This window comes from Lipophrys pholis (genome assembly GCF_963383615.2).
Source record: "Lipophrys pholis genome assembly, chromosome: 9".
Taxonomy (NCBI): Eukaryota; Metazoa; Chordata; class Actinopteri; order Blenniiformes; family Blenniidae; genus Lipophrys; species Lipophrys pholis.
In genome coordinates this window covers 2,503,918-2,519,799 of record NC_137639.1, presented here as the reverse complement: position 1 = coordinate 2,519,799, position 15,882 = coordinate 2,503,918, and the positions used below count along the sequence as shown (strand labels likewise).

The following is a 15,882-nucleotide window of genomic DNA, read 5'->3' as shown; positions in this document are numbered from 1 at the left end:
ACAACACTCTAATTCACAACAGTTCTGAGGAGGAACGGAAGAGGAGTCGAGAAGTATGTGGAAACAAAAACAAATGATCGTGAAGTGGATCAAACTCCAAGTAAAAGACGTTATCGACATGGCTTTGATTCAAACTCACTGGTTGTGATCATGTGGAAAGTGCTGATTCAACCGTTCTGACAGGTCAGTGTCTTTTTGTGTCTGAATAAAAGTACAGAATGGTGATGGAGTCACTAAATATTGTGAAGATGGCATTATCTCATCCTGCTTTTGTAGTTTTAATATTTTAAAATGAGCTGCATTTGTGTAAAATCCAGACATCCATTAAAAGTGATGTGAGAAAGACGACAGAGAGAACTTGGAAACTGAGTACACACTGTGTGTGAGTACACGCTGTGTGTGTGTGTGTGTGTGTGTACGTACGCTCGCGAGTGAGAGAGAGACTTGCATAACCTTATCTCTTCTCCAAAGTCACTATTAATAATGCCGTGCGCCAGTGTGATTCAAATTGACAGCACTCAGTGAAGTTCTGTCTTTTCCAGTTAAAAAAAGTTGTTGGATATCAAAACCTTGTAAGTGTCTTCTTTTGAATACTGAAAGTAGAAGAGAATATTTTGAGGCTCCAAACTACATTTTAACACTGAAAGGCAAATTAGAAGTGAGACTTTGAGTTTGGCAGTTTGTTGGCAGTTGGCTGTGACTTAATGGAACAAGTCTGCCAAATAAATGTTATTTTGTCTCGTCATACTATAATTAGATATGTGGCAATGTGTTGAAAATGTGTGGTGCTCTTTTTTTTTTATATTTTATATCGTACATCTAGATTCTACACCGAATTTATGCAGTGACATTTCTAATGAAAAGAGTTCAAGAATTCACTAAAACACTAGGATTTATACATAAATTCTATATGTGTCTTCGAAAATATTTCATCTACAAACATGAATATGACCATATTTAAATTAGAACAAACATAATCTATATGTACTTAAGTACAGATTAAAAAAAACATTGTCTGTCGATCTTCCAATGAAACGGTAAAAAGAAAACATATCTGAACAAAAGTGAAAGTGAAATCAGGAATTTGTTCTATTGTCTATAATTGTCACTCTGTATGGTTTTTGTATTTTTATTGAGAACGTTTATATTGAACCTTCTTGTAGTTGATTAGAAACAAATTCAAATAGCAATTTGTCATTACCTTTGCTTACGGATGTTGGGCCGAGTTATTTATTTCTGAATAAATCCCCAAAAAACTGAGAGAAAATGTCCCATACAAAGCGGATAGGAGAGGCTCCTCATGGAGGAGATCAGCGTCTGTCGCCATGGAGACGCTCCCGGTTCAGTGTTTCACACTATGATGTTGCTACTTGACAGGCTAGTTAGCATTGATACGAACTAATGGCTATCATGCTCGAGATGCTAACTGGGTTCCGCAAACAAGTGTGGCGTTGGTGGAAGTCTGTGTTCTACCGAGTGTAGCTCTAGTTACTTTAGTCTTTATTCATGTGACTGGATGAAAATTACATGGATGTTCCATAATATGCACTTTGAAGGTCAAATCAATTTGGATAATATTTGTGGAAGTCTGTGTGTTTTAAGAAATGTACCCCGGTATTTTCTTGCTTTTACACATAAACGCAGCTATGGGTCTCCACAAACGATTCCTGAAAACTGTGGCCACAGCCAAGAATTCTGATTGGCTATTATGGCTTAATGCTTCTTGTTACACTGCCCCCTACAGGTTTAGCATGGCCATAGTACCTCTGAACCAGGTGTATACGCAGGTCTGTGTCAATGAAGATTTTTTGTAACCGTGGAGGAGGAAATATTGTTTTTAGTACAACATTATTCCAAAATATCTTTTGGAATTATTCAGTTTTGTCTAAATTACAAATATTACATATTAGTCATTCGCTTCCGATCGGTCCCTCGGCCGTCCTACAACCGAGCACAAAGCCGACCGATTTGAGCCGCGACTGCAAATTTCACTAACGATTCTCGCACAATCGGAACTTCTCAGACGGCCGAAAATTGCGTAGTTTGTGGAGCCTTAACTCAGATGCACGTGGATTAGTTTTCTGCTTCATGTCAACTTGTTGGTCATGTTCTCTCCTTCGCCAACCACAACATTAGAAAGTCTCTACCTCTGACTCTGCTTCTCTCACCTGTGCTTGCTCGTGTGAATTGTTGGTCACCAGTTAACCTGGAAACCAATTATTCTGAAACACCGGCTAGCTTCACTGGTCCACATTTCACTGATGAAGTTTCTGGTGCGGTACAAACTATCTTTTCCCTCCTATTGATATTATGGCAGATTTACAGGCTGCCTCACGTTTGTCATTCTCATTAATAATAAAAAATATCCAAATCACGGCCATCACTCGTGCTCTCTTGCGTACATTACTGACGCATGATGTCACGTAGGACTCACCAGGTGGCATTGGGGATCTTTTTACTGTATTGAACCCCTGGGGGCACTTTTTGACCAAACGACCCCTCGGTAGCGGACAGAGCAGCGCTCAGGGGGGAGCTGATGAGGATCGAGGGTCTTGCTCAGGGACCCTTGGTCGATGATTCAAGGGAGTGTTCTGACTGTCTTGTTCTGAGCACGAGTACAAGTACTGCATGCAGTATCGAACCTCACACTGGGATTGGTATATTTAAAACTGACATATACACATACAAACATCCAATAAATTCTGTTTTCAGTATTTGTGTATCACTGTGTATGAATACTAACGTACGCCATGATGCTAGAATGAATTGAACTAGCAGTGTCTGACCTGTGGCTATTAATTCCAACTGCACAGGGACCTCAGCATAGATCTGATGATTAACAAGCACATATGCTGCTTCTTTCACCAACTGTTGGTTTATCAGTCTGTATAGTGAAATGATAGAGACTGTGTGTTATCACTACAAGTTATTTGGTGTGAAGACCAAACACATACAAACACATTAATCACAACCATCGTCCATGTGTGTGAATGTTACCTGTGAATGTGTGCGTGACTAATGGACAGATGGATGGAAATGAAGTGTGAGAAGGGAAAAAGAGGTGAAATCTGAAATCTACGGGCCGTAAGATCGAGGAAAAGACATCTAAAGTAGGTGAGCTTTCAAACCTGGCTGGATTAATGCAACATCCTTGGTATGCAGTAGGGATTGTATATGATCCTACACTGAGGGGATTGCGGAGAAGAGCCTGGGCACGGGCAAAACTCTCACTATTCCATGGTTCCAGGTTATTACACAAGAAAAATGTACAGCCGTATTTAATGTCACAGTGGCTCTAACCTCACCGTAGACGACCCCGGGTTTGAAAAGGCCTGGTTTATATGCAGTTTGCAGTATGGAGGGATGTGAGGGTAAATTAAAGAGAAGTGTCCAATGATACTCTGATGACAAACCAAGTGCTGGATGATCATGATCCTGCACTTAGAGACGCCAGCGGGTCAATAATGGACTAAACCTCTGGTGTGACCTTGGTTTAGCGGTCAGGTCAGCCGCAGTGAGGATTGCCTGAAGCTTGAGCTGACTGAAACAGAACTGCATGCATATATGTGTAAATAAACATTGCAATGTCCAGTTTACAGCGGTTGTTTATGTAGTAAATTATGATTGTTATTATTCTAACTAATTTTGACCAAAAGTCTAACACTCCATGCATGATGACATTACCAGAGTGAACCCCTCTTCTCATGAGGCTTAAGGAGCATATACTCAATAAACAAGATGACCATGAAACAATAAGGCTAAAACCAATACAGATAGAGGGAATATATTTATGAGGTGTGTATTAATCTGAATTGAACAATGCATGGTTGTGTTAAACACTCAACCAGGACTGCAGTTTGAGAGTGCGAGAAAACAAATCTTACTCTGTGTCTGGTAGGACTGAAGACTGACAGGAAATACTCTGCTGATGCCTTCAGTTTCATATACTAACTATATTTTAGTATAGAAGAAAGTAATCCAGCTTTCAATCTGCAGCGCTGTCAAATTCAGATAAAACATTTACTATTAGCAAATGTGAAATTTTTGAGCTATAAAAACATAAACTCTTAAAAAGCTTGCTTGTTATTCTCTTCAGAGCCAATGACATGAACAAGTTCTGCAGAAAACAATATATACAGTTGTGTTTCCCAACAGCACAATACAAAACTGTCAGTCTTTTTTACTTTTGGTAATTGTTCACTACTCAAAGTGAGAGATAAGAGATATGGAGGAGCTGGACAAGAACCAGTGACTCCAGAACAGTGGCTTCGTCTACCTCCGTGACAGACTTCAACTATTATGACTATGGACTCTTGTGAATAGCTCGCCTGTTTAAACTTCTCAACACCTGGAAATGATATGGACAATGATGATTGTGATGGCTGGAACCATAAAACATTTAAATTCCCTGATCATAATATGCATGATTGTGATCAGGATATTGACCCGGAAAATAATCTTCTCAGCAATATAAACAACAACTGCCGTTATTACTCTGCAGAACAACTCAACATGAACTTGAAATCAGATCATGGAATGTCAATGATTCATTTTAATAGCTGAAGTTTCTATGCAAACTTTGACAAGATCAAAGAATATTTGAGTCACTAAACAAACCATTCATTGTGAAGCCATATCTGAACCCTGAGCACTGGAAAGGGGGTGGATCTGAGTTGAATGGGGATGAACTGAACTATATAAACAGGAACAATAAAAACAGGAGGAGGAGTGGCTCTGTATGGAGATAAAAGATTAAATTATAAAATAGTAGAACATATGAGAACTACTATAGAAGATGTGATGGAGATTATTACAGTAGAAATCCACCTGGAAAAAACAAAAGTTCTGATTGTGAGCTGTGTCTACAGAGCACCAGGCTCCAGTACGGAAACATTTAAGAACAGAATGGAAAGATTGTTTGCCAAGAAAAAACACTATGTTTTGTTCATTTGTGGGGATTTTAATTTAGATCTCTTAAATCCCAACAAGCACAAATTGACTGATGAATTTCTGGAGTTTTTTTCCACTTATCACTAAACCAAATAGAATAACGTCTCATAGTGCAGCTCTAATAGACAAACTGTAGGACAACAGCATAAAGAGTGGCTCACTATTAAATTACATTAGTGACCATTTGCCGATTTTTGTAATGTTTGTTTGTAATTATGTTAAGTATAAGGATGTTAATCAGATTAGATAGAGGAGAGTCAGAACAGATGAAGCTAGACAAATTTAGAAATGCATTACAAATACAAAATTGGAAACAAGTGCTTAAAAAGACTGACACCAACAAAGCATATGAAACATTCCTGATAATATTTAAATCATTATATGATGAATACTGGCCTTTGAAACAATAAAACAAGAAACACAAATACATAGACAGGCCTTGGATGACAAAAGGGCTTCAGAATTCAGCAAAAAGAAGAATATCTTGTATAAAGAATTCATAAAAATCTGAACTATAGAAGCAGAAAGTAAATACAAAAGATACAAAAATAAATTGACAGGTATTATGAGGAAATGCAAGAAATATTATTATAATAAAATATTAACCGATAATAAAAATAACATCAAGGACATATGGAATGTGTTAAATAATATTATCAGGAATGGATCAATGAACATAAATTACCCTCAGCATTTTAAAGACAATGACACCATTGTCAGCAACACGGATGATGTGGTTAAACGGTTGAACAGTTTTTTTGTAAGTATGGGACCAAAACTGGCAGAAGAAATCGATGATCCACAAACAGAAGATAGAAAGAGGAATATTGTGGATTTGTTAGACAGCAACCCAAACTCAATGTTTTTGAAAGCAGTTTGATGAAATAGATATTATTGATATTGTTAACAATTGTAAGGATAAAAGGTCTACAGACTGGAATGACATTGATATGACTCTAATTAAGGCAGTCATTGGGGTAATTGTAAAACCTTTAACTTATATTTATAATTTATCCTTCAAAACTGGTTCCATGTAAAATGAAAACTGCAAAAGTCATCCCTCTATACAAAGATGGAGACAGAAATCAATTTAATAATTCTCGGCCTGTGTCTTTACTATCTCAGTTTTCTAAAATATTAGAAAAACTGTTTGTCAGTAGCTTGGATAACTTTATAGAGAAGAATGAGAATCAGTTTGGATTCAGGTCCAACAGATCTACATCTATGGCATTAATGGAAGTAAATGAAGACATTACCAGTTCCATAGACAATAAGAAATTTGCAGTGGGGGTATTTATAGATTTGAAAAAAGCGTTTGACACAAATTTATCATTATTTGTTAGTTAATAAAATGGAACAGTATGGAATCAGAGGGGTTGTACTAAAGTGGATGAGAAGCTGGATAAGTAATAGAAATCAGTTTGTGCAAAAAGGGGATTGCAAATCAACATGCGTAAATATAACTTGTGGCGTCCCACAGGGGTCGGTTTTGGGTCCGAAAGTATTTATTATGTATATTAATGATATATGTAGGATGTCAAACATCTTAAAGTTTGTGCTATTTGCAGATGACACTAATATTTTTTTTGACGTGGGAAATTTGTAGCAGCTTTTGGAGGCGGTCAGCAGAAATGAGTAAACTAAAAACTTAGTTTGATTTAAATAAATGATCATTACATTTAAATAAAACCAAACTTATGCTGTTTGGAAAATGCAAAATAAATCCGCAAGTAAAATTCATAAAAAATAATGTTGAAACAGAACGAGTGTATGAGAATAAATTTCTGGGTGTGATTCTTCATCAAAATCAGCTGGAAACATAAAACATGTGAGAGCAAAAGTAGCGTGGAGCAGTGGAGTGATGGGGAAAGCAAGGCAGAGCACAGCATATTCTGTATTGTACACTGGTGTTATCATATTTAAATTACTGTGTGGAAGTATGGGGCACTACCTATAAAACCACCTTACATTCACTGAGCACAATACAACAAATTCATATAGTAAATAATGTAGGATATCATGAACACACAAATATACTGTTTTTAAAACTACACACCTTAAAGGGGACATATCATGCTAAATCCACTTTTTTAGCCCTTAAATGCATTTTGTTGTATATTTAGAGTGTTTAGAAGTACAGAAAAGTTCAAAGTAGTCTCTTCAGGTGCTCCGTTGATATCTTTATATTCTGTTTTGGTCATATTTTGCGATCGGTTTCGATTTTTCTATTCTCTATTACGTTTTTTGAACAATGACGTCACAGTATTCTCAGCGGAACTGCCAAATTAGGACATCGACATTTCGAGCAATCCGCCATTTTTGTTTCTCGCTGCGATTTTGTAGTCCAACCGAAGTTACGAGAGGATAAGTCGAAATGTTCGGTTGTTGGATGTAGTAACCCACAAGCTTCGTTACACCGTCTCCCAGCATCAGAACCTTTTCCAAGTGCCTGGTTGAGTTTTATTTTTCACAGAAATGTACCCACATCTGTGGGTAAGGTCATTTTTGTGTGCGCGAATCACTTTAAGGACGACTGCTTCAGCAACCTCCGCCAGTATAAAGAAGGATTTGCCGAAAGACTTGGTCTGATTGAGCGGTCAGTTCCTTTTATCTATGGAGACGACGAACAGAGCACTTCGGTAAGCTGTATATAACGCTAAAAAGTGTGATGATAAGACGTCCCTGTCATTGTTTTGTTAGCATTAGCAGTTGCACCGTCTTCATATGTTAGCGCTGTGTGCTCGTTTTAGATTAGAATGTAACTTCTGTGTTAAATAGTCGTTGTAATACAGGCAGTATTGTAGTAGTGGGCATGGATGGAGAAGTTAGTGTAAATATAGTAACACACCATTGCGTTACATCCATATGAAGACGTTGTTCTTCAGGTGCATCATCGTCATTTTCATCTGGCTCCGCCGGGTCCGACTCTGGCTCCAACATGTATGGCTGGATGGACAAATCTTCCGTTGTTGACATTTTGTAAATAATGTGTGAATATAAAGTTTCTGCGCCGCTAGATAATTGTATCTGTTCTATCAAACTACAAAGATGGCCGAACAGGGTGACGTTGAACCGAGTGTCACCTCTGCAACCTGGAGAGGAGGAGGGGTATGAAGAGACCGCCCCAAAACGAGTTGCTCTCAGAAGCACATCAGAAAAGGGGTTGAAAAGGGGCCTGTGGAGCTCTAATAATGAGGAATTCAGACCCAAGCATTGCAGTTTCGCGTTGTATAGACCACAACTGTATGATTTATATGTAAAAAGGAAGGATTTAAAAGCATGATATGTCTCCTTTAAAGTTTGGGGTACTGGTAGAATTTAAAACTGCACAAATAATGTACAAAGCAATAAATAAACTGCTCCCTGTAAACATACAAACAGTTCAGACAGAGTGGAGTGGGGGGGTTCAACTTTAGAGGGAAACTCAACTTGAAATAGAATTCTGCTCGGACCAATTTAAAAAGTACGCGTGTTTCCATCTGTGGGCTGGTTTTGTGGAAGGGCCTTGACAACACGATTAAACAAAGTATGAATATTACACAATTTTAAAAAATGTACAAAATATATATCTTTGAAAAATACAGAAATGAAGGAGAATAAAAATCTCACAGATGTTAATGTCACTTGTTCATTTTGTTCTTTTTTGTGTGTTTTTTATTATTATGTTTTAATAAAAAGCTCTATTGGAGTAGTTTTTTTGTTTTCTTTTGTATTGCTTGTTGAGTTACTTTCTTGGATTTAGTAATTGTCAATGTGTGAAGAATGGGGGTAGGACTTGATAAGCCGAGGCTTCTTCTTTTCCCTCTTTATACGAGTAAAAGTGTTTTATATCAAAATGGGCTTTTTTAAATTTATTTTGGAATCAGTTTTTTTCTTTTCTTTCTTTTCCATTGTTCTGATTTAATTTTAAATTGTTCATTCGTTCGAAATAAATAAATAAATCAAATCAAATCCAATCAGATGTTACTTTTTTAATGCTTTATTGTAGCATGGAAATGGAGGCTGATCCCCCTCTTGTGGCTGTACCTTTCTGTTTAATTAAAAGAGTAAATACGGTATTGCACCTTTAATTGAATTAAATATTATCAGTATCAGTGATAAATAAAAGTAATCTCAAATGAAGCCATGACAAAATCCTCTCCTGTACCTGAATGTCAAGCCAGCCTCAGTAGACGACACAAGAAGGTTCACAATTACCACATTAAGTTATCAAGTGATAAAGTTCAAGAGACGTAACAACACAAACTGTTGCCTTCAAAACATATGCACACACAATGGGTTGGAACTTACATGATATTAATAATACATGATAGTAATAATAAACCGGTGTAGACATTTATTTCCCTCTACCAGAGTCACAACACTTCCCTGAATCAAAGTGAGCAGCTCTGGAGCATGAGTCAAACTAAAACAGTTTCTTGTTGAGTTGAATGAGGAATTCCGACCACTGGTACTCTTGAGTGGTCATACTTATAGTTTTGCTCTGAGATTTCATCAGTGGTGCATCGCTGTGTTCTTGACTTGGGATTGTTACCTTCTTTATGGATGTTATAATTACTTTTAAACATGTACATTGAAAGTACAATGAGACACTTTGTATAATCCGAAGGAGACCTGGGAAACAAACAGTACAGGGGATGTGCACCGCTGCCTTACAGGAAAGTGGAGGACTCAACAGATGAAAGGTTGGAAACCACTGCAATAAGAAATGTAGTAAACACACATGGCTGAAGGTTTTTGTGTTGTTTTGAAATCAGAATGTGTTTTTCCAACTCTGAGTGCATGGCAGGGGAACAGACTGTAGTTGGTTTAGCAATAATGATTTGTTACTAACCTTGAAGAAAGTCATGCTGGCGCCGTCTTCGACCACTCCATACTCAATCTTGGTCTGTTTGGCCAGGTCGTCGGCGGAGTCGATGGGCGACTCCATCCTCTCCACAGTGAGGAAGGCTGCCAGGTTGGCCGTGTAGGAGGAGATGATGATAAGCGTGAAAAACCACCAGATTCCTCCTACAATTCTGGTGGAGAGGGCTTTCGGCATGAGCTCAGATCCTGAACAGGAGGAGCAGAGGAGAGATTAGACCTGAAGCTGGTCTGAGGCTGGAGGAAGAGGGTCAACCCGGGTCAGGTCGGACCAGACCAGAGCGGGCCGAACCAGGCTGGGCCGCTGCCTCTGCTGCCTGGTTCACACAGTCAGACTCAAACACACCGAGTGGACAGGGTGGACCGCGTCATGGTCAGACCAGCTGACTGAGCGTTGGTCTTAAAACTTGCTAACTGTTTCAGAGATATTTTCCAAGTTGTTTTATTTTGAATTTCAGATGAAGGGAGCTTATCTGAAGACACCAGTGAATCACAAGATCTGATATATGGTACCTGTCCTGAAATTAGGACAATCAACCCTAATTTTCTTTTTTCTATTTTCAATTTTATATAAATATATAATGGAATTACTGTATATTCCGTATAAATGCATATTATTCACAGTATGAACTTGTTATGGTCTAAGTTTAATTTACTATGAACATGTGAATAAGTTAGCGTCATGCTAACCCATATAGTATAGTCACTGTGGCAGTCAGACAATGATATTGTTTTACTACTACATACATATTTTTTGTTGTTGTAAATCTGCATGTACAAGTCTGATGGGAACAGATCCAAATATTTCTTGTACCACTGTTTGGTGGGATGAAGCTAAAAAAACGAGCAGTTAGCATTTGTTCCATCTTGTCAGTTTGAAGAAGCGGAGTCCATGCAGGCAGCAGCTGAGAGGTGTCGTAGTAAAACTGGCAGGACTGTGGACGTAATGCCATTGTAGCTTGCAATCAGACAACATTCATGTCACTGTAAACAGATAAATTAGTGTCAGGGTTAATAACAATGACTTTATTGAACTCTCATAGTGCTGATATCGTGCGGAAATACCAAGTAAACAAAGAGATCGCCTTGTTGATGTCCTTGATTGTTTTGGTTAATAATAAATTAGGCAAACTCAGCAGCCTTAATATTCACAAAATACTGGTTTTCTTATATTAAGAAAAGTAATTGGTTGAAATAGTCACTATTACCAAAAGGAGGGCATTTTGAGAGAAATGAAAGCAGTGTGTTACTTTCTACTGGACTTGTAGACCAAAAAAAAGACGAACCTGAATGTAATAGTCTGTGTTACTTCTACAGAAAGTCCTATTAAGTAAAAGGATTTTAGAATTGCTGCTATTAAAGCCAATTTGATGAGGTCTCCTCACATTATCAGCCACTTTACGAGTTCCCCTTTCTGGTGTGTAATGGACTGACTTTCTTTGACATCCATTTTTTGTCAGTTGATCCATATGGGTCATACTGGCATTCCCCTGAGCACAGACCACTGTATACCTTACCCTAAACTACAAAAAATAACCCTAAAGCCTAAAAATATACCTGATCCTGATCCTGATCCTGACCCTGACCCTGACCCTGACCCTGACCCTGACCCTGACCCTGACCCTGACTGAAGCTTCCACTAATGATGTGCAACACCAGAGTTTAATTTCAAGTGAAACCATCCACCTTCTCCCGCTTATCTGTTTCCGGGTGGCTGGGGTGTCAGTCTGAGCACCGTCACCCAGATCACATTGCAACGATTAAGAACCTCCCTGCAGGTGGTGAGCCCACGGGAAGGTGGCGCCCGGTGTAGGACACAAACCCTCTACCTTGAGGTTGTGAGTCTCATGCTCTACCAACTGAGCTGGCCGGGGGCCCTTTTGAAGTACACATTTCTGTCAGACACAGTAGAAGTAGTCCTATCAACCAGTATATAAAAAATGTTTTATCATTTAATAAGTGGAGGATTCAATCCAAAGCTTTGTGTATTTAAATCAATCTTGTCTCAAGAGGCACATTCCGTATGGGCATCCGTGACTGATCTCTTCCCTTCATTTATAAATAAGCTGAAAAACGACTTGACCTCGTCCACCTGGGGTGGGTTCTCCCTCAAGCTGAGAATGGCTTACCATCTTTTTTGATGGTCGGACTTCAGACTTGGAGGAGCCGATCTTTTCTGCGTGAGTGAATGAGGATCATAAGCACAGTATGGAGGAACATGTCATTGGGTGACAGGGGTTTGTTGTCCGGGTGAAAGGAGGTGGGCCGGGTTATATCAGGACTGCTTTACTGAAGAGGCTTAAGCAATTGAAAGCAGGGATTTCTGCACATTCAGTCAGAGGGGGAAGCTGATAAAGAGCCAGAGCGATAGGAGGTTAAGAACTCTGTGCTCCACTCCCTTTGTGAGGGCCTCAATCTGCACTCTCACTTTTCATCAAACTTTGCTTCTTTCTTCCTCCCCGTCCCCTGAGTGAGCTGTCTAGTAGAAAGAGAGCGTGCAGGGCGAAGACATGACAGCCGACGGCAGAGCGAGCCGGCTGCTATAGATACTACAGCAGAGAGGAAAGGGCAGGCTGGAGGTGCTTTACATTTCCCACAATTCTTCCCTTAGGAGTGTGTACAGTCTGGGCCACGTCATCCATGGCGAGGGCCCGGGGGCACCGCATGACTATCAAAAGCACTGAGCTTTATTATCATGTCATATTCCTTCTATTAAGTCGAGAAGCAAAAAAACTCCCAAAATGACTCAATAGACTACAATTTTATTTTTATTTTACATTGTTCGGATACGCCTGAATTGATAAACATATACAGTTGTCTTTTCACACGAAGCCGCTGTACCTTCTTGTCAAAAAGGTAAATATGATTAAAAGTTGTGACATTGTTTGACATCTACCAGTGGTTTCTGGTGTTTTGGATTGATCTCTGGCTCCGTTTCCACAACGTGTAAGTCAAGTAAAATCACATAATTTTTTGTTTTTTGTTTCAGAACTTTTGCATTTACATGGGAACATTTTGAAAACGATGTCTGTTTCCACAGAAATGCTGTTTCTGCGTAAATTAACTTTGTTTTCAAAACCTTTGCCGTGTAAACATGACGTTTTCTGAAACAAAAATGCAAAATTGGCATGTTTTCACTTGAAAAGTTGTGTAAATTTGGGCCCAGGTGTTTTTGAGTTCATCACAATACTGCAAGTTTTGAAACGGTGTGGAGCAGTTCAGTTAAACTGTTTTTCATTTCATCATTTCCTTCAGATGAAGACATGCTGAAGAATGAACTTCCTTAAAGCTGCCCTGAGTTTACCTCTGAGGACACCGACCTGAACCTCTTTTATCATTTCAGCCCGCCGAAAAGCTCCAAGGCAACTGGAACGCAGCATTAAGCATTTCTCTGAGCGAGAAGAGGAAGCAGCGAAGCTTCTCCTACTCATCGGTAACACTGTGATATCACTGTCACTGTGTAGTATGACATGTAGTAGCACTGCGATGCTCCTCACTATGTGTTGGTTCTGAGGAACCGTCAGCTGGCTGCCGCGACATGAAGGCTCGGCAGGAACGGCTGAATCACCGAGCAGCCAGTCAGTGCTTTGTGGGATTTACACCTTCGAGATCCATTTTGTTTTGGTGTCTTGTGATGGAAAAGAGCTTTTTGTTTTCATAAAGGAGCTTATTATTTTGCAGCTCTTTTGTGTTTTCGTCCTCGTTAGAACAGCATTCTACCCGGTTTATTGTAATTCATGTAACAGTACATGGTATGGTGTCACCATAACGTCTTGCATTGAGATACATGATGACATTTTCAGGATCAACGATATCATGAGCACATTAATGATATCGGCATTTTAATAAGATGTTTTCACAGAATACAATTTCAGCCAAAGTGACAATGAACATGCTGGATAGCTTTATAGTTCCTATTTGCATCTGTCAGTGGGCCATCACAGTAATAGTAGGGGATAATAATGACATGTTTAGTCACAGACTGGAATTTCCTCTGCAATTCGGTGGAAACAAACAAGTGCTGATGACTGTGAGCGTTGGCCAATCTCTTAAAAACAGCAACAAGGGAACATTTGAAAAGTCTGACTCCTTCCTTATGTTTGATTCATTCATAATATTAAATCAAAAGTATTGACACGTCAGCATTAATTACCCTCAGCTCCCTGCCAGTACCGTACAAGCATTCATATGGTCAGCTCTGATACTTTACCAGAGGAAGGTAAACAGTGTTAAATATTGAAGTGTCTTTCTAAGCAGGTCTAAGTGAAGTTTGAATGATTGCAGAGCTTCTGAAGGTCCATTTTCTGACCTACATGCCTCCCCTAGCGTAATAATAAATTATATATCTGTGCTGCACACGGTATAAATTATTACATGACGCATGACAGATTTATGCTACTGGATTGGAAACATTGACTTTTGGTCAGGCTCATGCATGTATCAATCAGGACTGCTGACGTCTTTCATGCCATAAATATCTTGTTTATCTTAAACTGTACTGTCAACACATACTGCACAAATGAACATCAGCATGTCCTGCTAATTATCATTTAAAATTATAGATGACGTATTGAACTGTGGTAATGTGAATCCTTGTTTACATCAAATCTTTCATGGTCGAAACCTGAATTGAAAAATATATGAACTCGTTCCACAAACATAAGGATGCCCACTAAACACCACGGATACATATAATGTGCATTATGGATTATATACTGTATATCACCCTTCATCATTAGGTGCAACATGAATTGATTTGCTGTTTCCACAATCAGGCTCAGCTCAAGTCAATTAAAATAAGTGATGAATGCTAATTTGTGAGAGTTTGCAAATAAGTAGTTGAGTGCGATGGTGAAAACTATCTGCAGGAAACAGATTCAAAATCTTTTGTGAAACTACAGTCCTTCAAGAGCTGGATCTCCTGGTATTTGTATGATTTAGAATTTTTCATAGCAGTTGTAGAAGTTGACAATAAGAAAAAGAAAAAAAAACCTTACATGGCTTGACACATGAGGGTGACAGTTTCAGTGCAAACAAGCTGCAGCATGTTGGTAATCGGGGCATCATGCAAACTTTGCTTCCACTGTGGTTGCATGCTACATGCTAAATGCTGCACTTTGGCCAAATCAAAATGCACTGCTGGTAAGTCCAGACATTGTGTGTTCCAGGTTGTCATAAAGTAATCCACACTGTCAGACATGTCCAGCAGCAGTCCACTCTGCCCACTCTTCACACCACACAACTCACGGGAACAACAAGCCACACACACATCACCGTGAACAACAGTTGATTGTGCTTGTTGCCTCTTTGACCCATGGACAACTGATCATATGCAGGTTCAAAAGTGGAACATGTTACCAGCTCAGGAGCCTCCTGTCCAGTTCCACCTCAGAAACCAGAGCAGAAACCAAGGAGCAATCCCGCTCAGAGAGCGGAGTTGAACCTAAACAGAGCCTGGTTGGGGCCGACTGTCATGTACCCAAGGTAACGTCATGACCAAACAGCACGGCCCACAGTTTTCTGGGGGGTGGGGCAGGCCACTGGGCATGGGGAGCCTCTCTACAGTGTAGACCAGTCCAGTCTGGTCCCACAGCCTTCCGGCCCCTCAGCCACATCTTCTCAACTGGTCACCCCTCCACATCTGCTCTGCTACATCATGTCAGCCTCTGTCCAGCTGCTACAACCTGGGCTCCATCCACGATACTGTACACGATGTTTGTAGCAGGTTAAGGGGTCATTCATGTTGAGGCAGGGTACAACGAGATCAGTCATTGTCTTTAAAATGGTTTTATTACTTGCATCTCATAAATAAAGAAAACAACATCTGTGAAAGGATTAGCAGCTATGTAGAGGAATATTAGTGAGCATGCAGTGGGTAAATCCATAAAAGCATGCATCCAGCCATAAAAGGTTAAACTACCAATGGGAAATTTTGGAATAAACTTCAGATATCTTTGATGCTTCAGGGTCACTTCACACAAATCATTGCCCCACTTCTCTCCAGTTAAACCAAGTTATGGAAACTTTGCGTTTTGTTCTCATCAAACTATTAAAATAAATCCAACTTTA

The 15,882-nt window shown here is 39.3% G+C and overlaps 1 protein-coding gene across 2 annotated transcripts in view; it reads right to left on the bottom strand.

Moving 5' to 3' along the window:
* The window catches only part of grik2 (glutamate receptor, ionotropic, kainate 2), a gene marked incomplete at both ends in the record, with an annotated part of 369,944 nt that overhangs the window by 90,420 nt on the left and 263,642 nt on the right, over window positions 1-15,882 (bottom strand). For both annotated transcript variants that reach the window (XM_080472373.1, XM_080472374.1), the window contains one exon: window positions 9,785-10,002. In XM_080472373.1, coding sequence (XP_080328499.1) covers window positions 9,785-10,002 — 218 coding nt within the window. The remainder of the gene's footprint in view (window positions 1-9,784; window positions 10,003-15,882) is intronic.